Source organism: Bufo gargarizans, chromosome 1, assembly GCF_014858855.1.
Source record: "Bufo gargarizans isolate SCDJY-AF-19 chromosome 1, ASM1485885v1, whole genome shotgun sequence".
Classification (NCBI taxonomy): Eukaryota; Metazoa; Chordata; class Amphibia; order Anura; family Bufonidae; genus Bufo; species Bufo gargarizans.
In genome coordinates, this window is record NC_058080.1 from 166,795,746 (window position 1) to 166,810,043 (window position 14,298).

At 43.3% G+C, this 14,298-nt stretch overlaps 1 protein-coding gene across 13 annotated transcripts in view; it reads right to left on the reverse strand.

Moving 5' to 3' along the window:
* Positions 1–14,298, reverse strand: part of RAPGEF2 (Rap guanine nucleotide exchange factor 2) — a 246,713-nt gene that overhangs the window by 6,057 nt on the left and 226,358 nt on the right. For 10 of the 13 annotated variants that reach the window (XM_044299967.1, XM_044299958.1, XM_044299951.1 and 7 more), the window contains 10 exons: positions 11,027–11,267; positions 10,272–10,655; positions 7,276–7,487; positions 7,070–7,193; positions 6,032–6,055; positions 4,885–5,108; positions 4,520–4,699; positions 2,900–3,052; positions 2,403–2,619; positions 48–607 (listed from right to left, as the gene is read on the reverse strand). In XM_044299967.1, the coding sequence (XP_044155902.1) occupies positions 48–607; positions 2,403–2,619; positions 2,900–3,052; positions 4,520–4,699; positions 4,885–5,108; positions 6,032–6,055; positions 7,070–7,193; positions 7,276–7,487; positions 10,272–10,655; positions 11,027–11,267 (2,319 nt within the window). The remainder of the gene's footprint in view (positions 1–47; positions 608–2,402; positions 2,620–2,899; positions 3,053–4,519; positions 4,700–4,884; positions 5,109–6,031; positions 6,056–7,069; positions 7,194–7,275; positions 7,488–10,271; positions 10,656–11,026; positions 11,268–14,298) is intronic. The other 3 variants (XM_044299945.1, XM_044299929.1, XM_044299985.1) reach the window with 3 other exon arrangements.

The window sequence follows — 14,298 nt, forward strand, 5'->3', positions numbered from 1 at the left end:
CAACCTAAAATTCACCAGAATATATAAGTAATATAACATGTTCTTACCAATAAGACCCTTTGATGAAGACGCCGTTACGGCTATGTGTGTGGGCCCAGGTGGAACCTTTGCTTCCTCTGACAACTGGGATGTTAAGCTACTGGTTTCTGCTTCAAGAGCAACATCTTTTCCACCTCTTCTCTTTATGGTGCCAGTGTCGCCCTCAGAGTCCTCCCCCCAGTAACCAGTGGATGATGCCCAGCTTGCTCTGGACTGTGCTTGATCTAAAGCCTCTCTTCCCTGATTGTGTCTGCCATACTTTGTGCTATGATCAGGAAAAATGGCCTGGTCTAGATGCGTCCCTGATGGCCAATAACCTGCTCCATCTGATGTGCCATCGTAATGAATGTGTCCAAATTGAAGAGTCTCCCAGCTCCTCTGATGTGGTATAGTCTGTATGTTGTCATGAGATCCACTAGAGCAAGAGGTCCAACTACCACGTCCACTGTCCGCAGCATCCAGTGATGCCCTATCACCTTGGTCCTGGGAGAGCTCCTCCATGCTGGGCGAAGACAGAACCGTTGCAGCAGCATACAAGCCTCTACTTTCTGCCAAATGTGCATAGGGACTAGAATGGAAAAAAAAAAACTGTTAGTAAGAATGCCAAATCTACACTAAATTGTATATCATCTTAATGAAGAGTCTTTTAGCTTTGTTAATACTAGCATCATGGCTTACATGGCTCTGACTAATCCAAACAGACCTGACTCACTTTAAAGGGATCCTCTCAGGAGATTAATGCTTATCTAACCATGTCCAAACTGAAATACTGATAGGATCCCTCATTATAACAAACAAAGTTTAAATCAAACATTGTGGTGTTTCAGAGAAAACAATTTAAAAAGAACACAGCATAGTGTCCATTGGGTGGCTCCTATCTGGTTTCTCTCTGCATGGCGTCATTGACCGCTCTTTTTTTTGTGTAGGGAGAGACCTGACAATCAGGGTTCTGGTATTTTCTAAGGCAAGTATGACGTTGCAAATTGCACTACTGGTGATGTCAACAGTACGAGAGAGTGCTACTGTCCCATTCATTTCTGTGAGACTTTTGGAAATAGTCCAGGACAGTTAGGACCAAAATCCCTGTAGGGGTCCCTAACTGAAAATAAAAATATTTTTTTATTAGTTATTGGTTTAAAATTAAGATTGAAAGAAACAAACACTACAGAAAAATAACCTATTAAAATGGTCAGTGTCAGGTATTGCATGGGACACAATTAGAGTGTGTAGTTGCGTTCGCCTTTTATTAAGTGTAGCCCCTATGGGGTGCAGTTCCTCCCACTCATTTTTGTGGGGTAATATTCACACTTGCAATCCTCGTGCTGATGTCTTGTTTATAAGCACAAGCGGTGTAGTGGCAGATTTTGCGCTCCTGCTGGGGTCCTATAATCGTTCAGCCTTTATACTCCGGTAGAACATTAATAACAATGTTGCTAGTCTTGTATCTATTTGCAGGGCTGCCTCAGATTCACTCAGGTCACTTTCTCTGAGCTATAACCTCCGCTTTTATGCTTCTGATTACTCTATTATATCCATAGAGGTCACAGTTTGCACAAAAAATATTTTTATTTTCAGTTAGGGACCCCTACAGGGATTTTGGTCCTAATAGACCATTGATGTATTATTAATAATATCCCGAGGATTCCTAAAAGGGACTTTGTTTAATAAATTAGTCCAGGACAGTGCTTCTCTTTTCTGGAACTCCCAAAGAGATGAATGGAGCGGCATGGCATTTGGGTGACCTGCTGCTCTGTTCAATTTAGGGGTGTCGTGGGGTATGGGTCCCGTTCTTGTAATTGGTAGAGGTCTCAACAGGACACCCCTGGATTTAATAATTATCGCCTATATTGTCAAGAGTAGATAAATTGCTACAACTGGAATGAGTATTTGCCCTTTAGACATTTATGGCATGGAATATGCCATAAATGTCTGAAAGATGCAGGCATCACTTCTGGGACCTGCATCTATCTTGAGAATGGGGCCCCATTTTGTGCTGCAGTGTATGGAGAAGTGGCTTCTTCATTAAAGCTTTGCCTTATTTCACCCACTCCTGGATGCCGCTCTCAGAACTGCCCCAAACACTGCGAGTGACGCTAGTAAAAATACAGCACAACGTCCATGGCGAGTTATAAACTTGTGAAGTATTTCATGCACACAGGGATGTAAAAGAGCACTGACAAGAAATAAATCATCTTAAGAAATCAATAGCATAGATGAGAAACCGCTTCAATTTCACAGATGCCACCCGCTATGATAACTAGAAAAGCTTTGTGTGATTATTGATGTATACATTTTATCAGCTACCTGAAAAAGAATTGATGTAGCACATATCACGCATAAAAGAAGTATATCCGGAGGCATACCCTATGCTGGGGTCGACTTCCATCACCGCTCTCCTGTCGGGCCGTCCCACACCTAGATTGGTCTCCACAAGGCTCACTGAGTGCCTCTGCCGTCGATCATCATGGAGGTGCATGCCGTCAAATGAGGAATTGCTAACAATACTGGAGCGGGAAGAGATCTCGCTGTGTCCAGAGTCGGAGAAGTTATCTACAGTGCCACTTGCTGCTAAAGTGTATCCTGCAAAGTAAATTGTTAACAAATGAAACGCGCTGTGTTCACTGTGTACAGGCAACACTATGCTCTACTCATACTATTCCGGTCTACAATGGAAAAGTGGTCTGGTCAATGGGGCGCAAATCTCAAGTTGGGAACTTGCTGTACTGAGGCTCAGAGTTAATAGTCTGAGGGTGCAATTGTCCTCTGTGTGTTGATGTATGTAGCACAGCAATAGTGCAGCTACACAGGAGTGTTAATTGTGAGGCCCACGCACTGCAGTCTGAACATCTGGCCATAGTACCTTTTCTAGGAGAGCTCTGTGGAGAGGTGGGTGGAGAAGAGAGCTGCGACGAAGCATTCGATAACGTGTCATCTGCCCCTTTCTTGTGTCGTTCTAAGCTTCCTTCTTCTGATAACGAGAGAATTTTCTTTAACGCTTGTGGTGAGTTGATGCCTTTTAGAGAGGACATATATCAGTATGAAAGAACCCGATCTACTGGTAGAAGGGTGTGGGGGGGGGGGGGGGGTGTCTGAGTCTCATACAATGTAACTGAACAGTTACGTAAGGAAGTCTGCATCGGTGTGTAAGGAAACAGGAGGCTTCACAGGGAACTTTACAAATTTGGGCCTAACAAAGTTACTAGATTTTAAATTTTAGGAGACATAACGGGGTGAAAAGAGGCCTATGTTCCCTAGCTACCTGAAGGGGCTTTACAATGTTATGAAGTGAAGGAATATAGCTAGGAAATGTTATCACTTTATGATAGCTGCGAGTCTGATCTTTTGGACCCCCCAATCCTGAGAATGAGCGAGACGTTGTGCTGGTGTAGGACTGTATCCCCTTCACTGTTCTATCAGTGTATGGGGGGCAGGGGCTTTATTTTTTTAGGGAGGGTGAAGCATCAATACACCAACACTGCATCCCCTAGATTTTCAAGATCAGGGCGTGTCCCAGAAGTTGGTCCCTCATGATCATAAAGTGATGGATTATCCTAGCAATAGGAAAACCCTTTTAATGAATCCTATTGGTTCCATAGGTTAACTTGCTCCAAAAATGCTTTGTCAACCCTCTTCTAAGTAATAGTAGTATTGATAAGTGTCAGGTGTATTATTATTCTAACATACTGGAGTACACTATATACACATAATAGAGAGTGCACTGCTACAGACCTCCAAGTGCTCCAATGAAGAGCTGATCAGGCACACAGTGCAAGTCCATGTATTACACAGATAGGTATTTGTTTGAATGACCAATATCTGATGCTACTTTTCCCCTGCAGGAGAAATATATACCTGATGTTTAGTGTGTGCACTGGGAACGTCCCCGAGGCACATACTTAGGGTCCATTCACACGTTTGTAAGTGTTTTGCGGATCCGCAAAATACGGACACCGGCATTGTGCGTTCCGCATTTTGCTGGCACTTAATAGAAAATGCCTAATCTTGTCCACAATTGCGGACAAGAATGGGACATGTTCTATTTTTTGGGGGGAACGGAATTGCGGACCCGGAAGTGTGGATCCGCGATTCCGGATCCGGGCAGCACATCGTGCGGCCCCATAGAAATGAATGGGCCTGCAATTCCGTTCCGCAAAATGCGGAACAGAATTGCGGAGGTGTGAATGGAGCCTTAACATGCCATTAGACTTTCATTGGCACAGTAGGTCAGTATACCGGAAACAAAAAGGGTGGGAATAACATAGAAGGCTACATTATTCCATCCCGCAGAGTACAGTATAAACAGGTCTCTCTTAAATGCATACATTGTTTTAACACGGAAGCCTAAGGGAGACGGATGCCACTGTTAGGCGCTTGTCATAACCTTCTTTTAATGTATGCATCAGGAGCTAAGAAACTCCATGAAAAGGTATAATGATAACAGTGATCGATGTGGGTTATCATTTAGATCAATATCACTAACCGAAGGGAGGAAGATCCTTGACTGGCACCTTCTTTCTAGAAGGATAGAGAGACACAGCGGGCACCTGCAATGCCTGATTTGGCTTTAATGTCTGCTGCTGTTTCTGCTGCGTCGCTGCCCGTGGTGCTACTGGTGATGTGTCTGATTTCCCTGATCTCTTGTCACAAGGTGTTTTTGGCACTAAAAAAAAAAATGAAATAAAACATTTAAATGAATAAACATGGGAACAGCCAAACCCAATAATGAACTGTATACAATGAAAATGGTTTACATGCCAGCTTTTGCTCACACATGGTCAATACTCAAAAAGGCACGAAAACTACTTCCAAATGAACAGATTACGCTGTATGTGGCACGCTGCTTACATGTATTGGTTGCTGGCTCGCACTGCACTGATAACGTCTGTAGATTCTCTTCATCCATTTCAAGATCCAGATCGGACAAGTACTGCTTTACTTTGCGAGCCATCTGGGCATCCTCATACAGCTTCTTGGCATTTAGGAAAGAGCTGCGTCGTACTCGCTTTTTGTGACCGCCAGTCTGTGCCACATCAAGGACAGCTGCATTGGTGCTACCTTGACTGAGCGACCTGGAAAAAGAAGACCATTAACGATGAAACCACTCCTCCTCTCTGTCATGCGATGTATTAAAATGTAGTCATGCAAGGGTCCTATGGGGGGAAATTTTCGCTCAACATGCCTCATTCCAGTAAGTCAAGCTAATACAAAAAACATCTAGAGATCCTAGTAAAAGCAGTTACCTATTACAGCAAAAAAATTATCCATCGCTACAACTACCCACCCTGATCCCAACCAACCTAATTTCAGAAAATGCTAAGCCACAGTTTCCAACTGCAAACTGGAACTTATCTACTAATTACATTTATAAAAATATAATAAAAATAAGCTCATGCAGCAGAAAAAATGGCTAGCTGTACTGCAGTTACTGGTGGTGAGCGGCTTGGTGATGAAAATTACAGTGTTAACTATGTATGTTCTGTGGTCAGTAAATTAGCAGGTTAGTGTATGAGACGGTCCAAACTGATGACCATGCACATGGACCGTTAGGATGAAGCAGTCTTGTCACTTTGAGTTACCCTCTGCATAACGTTTCACTTACCAAGCCCATAGAACTAATGAAACCAGAACATCATAAATTGCTCTATCATTTTGGCAGTGTTGGTTACAAATACATGTGTGCGTATAAAATATGGCAAATCAGCAACTAATCAGATATTCTGTACTTTTAATCAAGATATCCGATTGGTTATGCTTCTGAATAAACATTTCTGTACTGTGTAGAAGGGAAGTCTCCTAGCATTATCAAGAATCTACAAAATGTGACTTTTTTTCTTTGCAGGGCTAAAAGTAGACCAAGTTCAGTCAATCATCAGTCTGCTGGCAAGAGGGTTAAAAGGTAACAAAAAGCAAAAAGCAACAGAAAGGAAATAATGCGAATGGTAGAATGGAAGTAATACGTGGCAGTGGGCAACATGGTCACCAACAAACTTACCCCAAACTTCTCCACTTCTTCTTCCTGCAAGTGAGAGCCATGGAGGGAGAAGCAAGTGTACAGAAAGAAACAGGGAGAAAAAGGGAGAAAGAAAGATCACAAGCTCAGAAAGAAAGGCCTAGACCAAGATACACGGGAAGCCAACAGACATTTCTGAATGGTGCACAAAAAGGAGCATCTTCAGATGTGGTTTAATGCCTGGTGTTTCCTAACACAACCCATCTGCTTGAATAATTCCTACGGTGATATAAAGGAGGAACCATACCAAAAACTTTTATTATTTTTTTTGTGACAAAAAAACCCCCATTTCAAGCAACTTTAATTATAATACAATTTGATAATTGCAATTTTTTTTTTTTTATGGGTTTTCTGAGACTTCTATACTAATGACCGATCCTCTTGAATGGTCATCAGAATCTGATCGGTGGGGGGCCTCCAGCACCCCCGCTGGTCAGCTGTTTGAGAAGTCACCGGCACTTGCAGTAGTGCTGCAACTTTCTCTCAGTTTTCCCTAGGCCATGTGACGTCACATTCGTCACCTAGGCGCAGGTCACAACCATAGAAGTGAATGGGGATGGGCGCGATACCAAGCACAGCAGCTATACAATGTACGGCGCTGGGCTTGGTGAGTGGGGAAAAGGCTGCAGTGCTGGTGCCTTCACAAACAGCTAATTGGTGGGGGTCTCAGGTGTCAGACCCCCACGACCTATTCCGAGGACAGGTCATCATTATACAAGTCTCATTAAACCCTTTTAAGTATAATCACCTGAAAACTTCCTACAGCTCCAAAAATACAAGTGTGTTTCCATAACTTCCATAGAACTGAATGGAGACAGACATACATGTCCACAACCACCTCTTTATTCACTTGCTGCCTAGATGCAGCAAGACCTGGATATCCTGTGGTGCTGGAGTATCCCTTTAAGTTTAACACTGATGAACGGTGCGCCACTTCAGAAGTACATTTTCCACGTTATTATTAGAAAAAAACAACAAAAGTAAGCAACAATTTTACATGTAGAAAAAACATAAACGCACCTTGTGCGGAACATCAGAGCAGGGTCCATGTTTACAGAGGCCATTCTACCAACATGGCGAATTTCCTTTGCAATCATCCTTAGTTTCTCGAAGTTTACAAGCCCTTCCACTTTTGAGTCATTGCCTGGACAGAAAATAAAAATGTTTAGTTTTGAGGGCTCCAGTAAGATTTGAAAAAGCAGGCACACGTGGAATATTATGATCACCTTCATGTAGGAACGTTAGGTCTTTCTTAATGACAGGAAACAGAGGGATGATGGGAGGTTGTAGGTTCTGGCTGTTCAGTACATTCCGATATTTCGCCATATTCCTTGATGGGTCGAAGAGGTCTTGCAGATCTTGAAAAAGTTTTTCATATTTACTAGGAAGTTTTTCCCACGTTGTTCTCAGTCTTGAGACTGGAGCCAAATTTAGGCCACTGGAATAAAACATAAAAAATGGTAAGTATATTCTGGATATTAAAATACACAAGTTCAGACATCCAAAATTCCAGAAAGTGATCTCAAAATGGCTGATCTGGTGAGAGAGTAGGAGCTTTATTATAGCAGGTTATACAGAGGGCGTGCACACAGCAGAAGCGTACAGTAGGAATGAGCTGAAGCAATGCAACTAACAATTATTGCTGACTTGTAAAGCTTATTACCAAGTTCAAAGCTTTGGCTGCAAGGGTTCGTCCATAAATCAGGGTTGTGTAAATTCTGCAGGCACCAGGAATACTAGGGGCTAAGACTAGGGTTAAGCATTTTATAGCTCTTTTATGGGCTGGGGTAGAATTTGGATTTCTGTAGTGCTCGGTTTTTGGACAACTCCTGTTATATTATGTACAGTAACCTTTTCAAATAAGAGGAACTACACGCTGATATATAGCACGTAAATATATAACATGCTGATATAGTAGTACTTCTAAAGATAAACTGGATACTGTTCACACAGAGACTAATGTGTTAAAGGGGTTGTCCCACTTTGCTTTTTTAATCTTATCAGCAGTAGATGTCCTGATAACTTCCTGGTTCTCAGGCAGTTGAGTGAAGGCCACGCCTCCTCATGACTCACCCTGCGTGCTCGGTCATGTGTATGAGGTCATCCACATGGAGCCGTATGTGAGGTCCCGCCCCCCCCCCCAGTATAATAAACATTGAGTGCGGCCCCCCCCCCAGTATAATATACATTTAGTGCGCCCCCCCCAGTATAATATACATTCAGTGCGGCCGCCCCCCCCCCCCCCAGTATAATATACATTCAGTGCGGCCACCCCCCCCCCAGTATAATATACATTCAGTGCGGCCACCCCCCCCCCCCAGTATAATATACATTCAGTGCGGCCACCCCCCCCCCAGTATAATATACATTTAGTGCGCCCCCCCCCCCCAGTATAATATACATTCAGTGCGGCCACCCCCCCCCCAGTATAATATACATTCAGTGCGGCCACCCCCCCCAGTATAATATACATTCAGTGCGGACCCCCCCAGTATAATATACATTGGTGGCGCAGTGGGAAGTGCCAATGAGGGTTAAAAAAATAAATAAAAAATTAACTCACCTCCTCCAATTGCTCGCGCAGCTGCCGGTCTCCTGTTCTATCTTTAGGACCTGTGAAAGGACCTTTGGTGACATCACTGTGGTCATCACATGGTACATCATATGATCCATCACCATGGTAATGGACCATGTGATTAGCTCAGTGACGTCACCAAAGGTCCTTTCACAGGTCCTAAAGATAGAACAGGAGACCGGCAGCTGCGCGAACAATTGGAGGAGGTGAGTTAATTTTTTATTTATTTTTTTAACCCTCATTGGCACTTCCCACTGCGCCACCAATGTATATTATACTGGGGGGGTCCGCACTGAATGTATATTATACTGGGGGGGGGGGGGGGGGGGGTGGCCGCACTGAATGTATATTATACTGGGGGGGGTGGCCGCACTGAATGTATATTATACTGGGGGGGGGGGTGGCCGCACTGAATGTATATTATACTGGGGGGGGGTGGCCGCACTGAATGTATATTATACTGGGGGGGGGGGGGGGGGCGCACTGCGCCACCAATGTTAATACAAATGCAGGAGGTGGGTGCCGGAGTGAAATAGCCGGCACCCGACCTCTATGATAGGGGGCTGCGATCAGCGGCAGTTAACCCCTAAGGTCCCGCTCCCTGTCATAGAGGTCGGGTGCCGGCTATTTGATTCCGGCACCCGCCTGCTGTATTTGCGCATGCGCGGGCGTGCGCGTACTTGTAGGAATGGAGAGGCGGCCCGAGTACTTGTTCAGCCGTTGTGCGCAGGCGCGGCACAGCGATGCGGCCGGACGAAAGAGGCCGTATCCATGGGATACAGAAAACAACAAAGGAATCGCTTTACATGATTTTTTGAATGAAAGGTAGCTTTTGGATAATAACATGGATAGGAAGATATGTTGTGTGGGGGTAAATAGATTAGATAAAACCTATTTTATGAAGTGGGACAACCCCTTTAACAAAGGTTTATCATTACCGATGCCATAACATTTTGGAATATAATATTACATTCTTGCTAGTCTAAATTGTCTTGCAGTATGTTTGGAGGGTAGCCCCCTCCTGTAGATTGAGCACTCCCCGCTCATCTGCCCAGGGCTTCTGAGCAGAGTATAAATGCAGCTGGTTCCTACACCGTTCTGAACATTGTAGGCTTAGGTTAGGACCCAGGAGAGGCAGTTCTGTTAGTGTAAGCTACCCAACTGCACCTTGAAGTTGGTAGATGGGCCCAAAACATGCAAAAGAGCTCTCTCCATGTAATCCAGAATAATCCTTAAAGAGGTTATACAAGAGATGATCAGTCTTCCAGATATTGCAGACCCCCACGACGCTGGATTCAGTCAATGTAGCTGACGCTCCGGTACTTCCTCTCCCCTCTGCACCGACATCAATAGGAGGACACATGACTGCCGCAGCAGTGACCTGTTCCCCTTGTGTCACATATGAGGTCACATGTGACACACTGAGAGCAGGTCAGCGACAGAATAAGGCAGCGGGGACCAGACAAGTATCAATTGTGCGCGTCTGCCACATCTGGAGGTCTATTACCTCTTGGATAACCCTTTTAAATCACTAGTTCCATTGTTTGCATGTATAATAGTGTGCTGCCATATTTTGTTCGCTGATGTTACATCACTGACGATCTTTTCAGTTTAATCCTATTTCGTGTAATAAGTAAATGATTTTACCTAATAATTGCAAACATAGAGTTGAAATTCTTGCACTCTCTACAGTGCAGTGCAATCTTGATAAAATGCTTGATGATCTTCATTCTCTTAAGCTGGTTAGTCTCCCTTAAAATTTCAGTCGCCACCCAAAAGGTTTCTTGGTTAATCACATCTTCAAAGTTCTTGAGGTTCACACAACCAGTTTTTGACTTAAACTTGAAAAGGTCATCGATGTACTCTGTTGGCTCAATGTTCCGGAAAAGCTCAAAATTCCTCATTGACAACTGAGTTGCCACCTCGATAGTACTTAACTGAAGCAAAGAAAGCTGACTTTCCCTTAGCAAGTCCTGTGCATCTTCATCTGAACATAGCGTTTCTGTCTCCATGTTGTTTTTCAGATAATACCTGAAATAAGCAAAAGTGGGTTAGCGGCAATAGCCAGGGGCTGCTGAATGACCTAAATACCTGACAAAATGTAATAAAACATAATGTAAAAAGATGCACTGCAAATATTATTAGAAAGGTGCCATTTGAAAGTTGACCACCAGATGGCAGCATGACCTAAGAGTACTAAACAGCCAAGCAGGCAAAAGGATTACATCACCATACGGATAATTTCACCAATGATTCCCGTCAGAAAATGGTTTTTCAGGTCTGAGGGGGTTGGCGTGAAAAATCTAGCAGGTTTAGCTTCAGTTCATATACAAAACAAGCAGGCAACCTATCAGGGAAATCTACTGTGCTGATAGATGTGATTAGATGCCATATACCCATACCTGCCGCTGAGCTGTATTCTGTCTGCGAGCTTAGAGAGCTGGTCTGGGAGTCGCCTCTGCTTGATGACCCCTTCAGGCGTTACGGACACTTCACACAAAGAGTAAGCATCAGCCACAGCAGTCAGGGCAAACTCCCTGATGGCCTGGATTACCACCTCCTTTGCTGTGGTGTCTTTGCTTATCATAATATAGCGACTTTGTTGGTCGGCCTTAAACACACGCAGCACTTGATCGGGGAGATCTGGAGGAAAATAGACATTTTGTGACACAGTAAGAATACAGGGAGTGCAGAATTATTAGGCAAGTTGTATTTTTGAGGATTAATTTTATTATTGAACAACAACCATGTTCTCAATGAACCCAAAAAACTCATTAATATCAAAGCTGAATATTTTTGGAAGTAGTTTTTAGTTTTAGCTATTTTAGGGGGATATCTGTGTGTGCAGGTGACTATTACTGTACATAATTATTAGGCAACTTAACAAAAAACAAATATATACCCATTTCAATTATTTATTTTTACCAGTGAAACCAATATAACATCTCAACATTCACAAATATACATTTCTGACATTCAAAAACAAAACAAAAACAAATCAGTGACCAATATAGCCACCTTTCTTTGCAAGGACACTCAAAAGCCTGCCATCCATGGATTCTGTCAGTGTTTTGATCTGTTCACCATCAACATTGCGTGCAGCGGCAACCACAGCCTCCCAGACACTGTTCAGAGAGGTGTACTGTTTTCCCTCCTTGTAAATCTCACATTTGATGATGGACCACAGGTTCTCAATGGGGTTCAGATCAGGTGAACAAGGAGGCCATGTCATTAGATTTTCTTCTTTTATACCCTTTCTTGCCAGCCACGCTGTGGAGTACTTGGACATGTGTGATGGAGCATTGTCCTGCATGAAAATCATGTTTTTCTTACCTTGCAGGCTTCTTCCTGTACCACTGCTTGAAGAAGGTGTCTTCCAGAAACTGGCAGTAGGACTGGGAGTTGAGATTGACTCCATCCTCAACCCAAAAAGGCCCCACAAGCTCATCTTTGATGATACCAGCCCAAACCAGTACTCCACCTCCACCTTGCTGGCGTCTGAGTCGGACTGGAGCTCTCTGCCCTTTACCAATCCAGCCACGGGCCCATCCATCTGGCCCATCAAGACTCACTCTCATTTCATCAGTCCATAAAGCCTTAGAAAAATCAGTCTTGAGATATTTCTTGGCCCAGTCTTGACGTTTCAGCTTGTGTGTCTTGTTCAGTGGTGGTCGTCTTTCAGCCTTTCTTACCTTGGCCATGTCTCTGAGTATTGCACACTTTGTGCTTTTGGGCACTCCAGTGATGTTGCAGCTCTGAAATATGGCCAAACTGGTGGCAAGTGGCATCTTGGCAGCTGCACGCTTGACTTTTCTCAGTTCATGGGCAGTTATTTTGCGCCTTGGTTTTTCCACACGCTTCTTGCGACCCTGTTGACTATTTTGAATGAAACGCTTGATTGTTCGATGATCCCGCTTCAGAAGCTTTGCAATTTTAAGAGTGCTGCATCCCTCTGCAAGATATCTCACTATTTTTGACTTTTCTGAGCCTGTCAAGTCCTTCTTTTGACCCATTTTGCCAAAGGAAAGGAAGTTGCCTAATAATTATGCACACCTGATATAGGGTGTTGATGTCATTAGACCACACCCTTTCTCATTACAGAGATGCACATCACCTAATATGCTTAATTGGTAGTAGGCTTTCGAGCCTATACAGCTTGGAGTAAGACAACATGCATAAAGAGGATGATGTGGTCAAAATACTCATTTGCCTAATAATTCTGCACGTAGTGTATGCTTAACACGCATTCTTTCGTAACAAGAAATGTGTGAAGAAAAGATGCAGTAACATGATTTAACCACTATATGGCAATGTAGAGCTCTGAAAAGCAAATATTCCCATCTGTGGCGAGTCAACAAGCCCGCATCTTCCCCAAATAATAAAAAAGCAACAGCCATTAAAAGACAACAAGGGCAGCAAAAAGAAAACAATGCAGACTGTGGTTTACTGACCATTTAACAATTTGCTTTCTGTATTAGTGCAGAGCTCAATAAATGAGTTCGAGCCTGGGTGGTTGTAGCCAGTTAACGGAAAATATGACATGACTAAATGCCATCAGCAAAAATTCTCTGACTGACCTCGAGGTCATGTAACCTAGCCTTCTATTAGGACAGTATAACAGAAAACAATACTAAAAACACACTAAATATACATAGCACACATGTTGATAACAATAAAATGCAAACTGTAAAACTACCGTGTGCCTAGAGTTATTAGGTTCAGATGTAGAGGTATGTAGAGAATCCATACCTGTTAAAGGGCATCTGTCAGCAGATTTGTACCTATGAAGCTGTCTAACATGTTACATGTGCACTTAGCAGCTGAAGGCATCTGTGTTGGTCCCATGTTCATATGGGCCCACATTGCTAAGAAGAATTAAGATTTGCAAATAAGCCTCTAAGTGCAACAGGGGCGTTGCCATTACACCTACAGTCTCTGCTCTCTTTGAAACTGCCGTGTCCTCTCCACTTTGATTGATAGGGCAAGGCAGTGTAAAGGTGATCACGCCTGGCCCTGTTAATCAAAGTGGAGAGAGCGCGGCAGTTGCAGAGAGAGCTGGGATTCTAGGTCAGGGATTACAAACTCGGATCAGTATGTTATTGTTATTTTGTGCTTTTTATGTATGTCTTTGTTATTTGATGGCCTCAGTGTTTGAGGAGTAGAGGGCTAAGTTACCAATGTACCCTAAGGACATCGGAGTCTGGCTATATTGTCCACTTTTGATTTTGGGTATTGTTTTTATTACTAATTGTGGACGACCTGACTCCGATGTCATCCATGTTGTGTATACTCAATAGGAGGCAGGCATTTAGTATTTAGTTACCCCTCTATTTGTATAAAGGTTTGATACATTAACTTGCACTCCTCATTATGTGGCAGATGTAGAGCTGGTTGGGGTGTCTCATCCTCCGTGTACCTACCTGCATTGTTTTTATGCTTGATTGTTATACTAGATATGTATGTCTGGCGATAGACAATTAATAAAGATGATCCTTGTATAAGTGTGGTGGTGTGGAATGGGTTTTCTATGATGATCCCACACGTTTCTTTGGTATTTAATATATTTTCGGGTATCTGTGCTCTAGGTGTAACATCCACACCCACTTTTCTCCTAGAGGCTCATTTGCACATATTAAAACATAATTTTTCTCAGCAATGCGGGCACATATCAGCA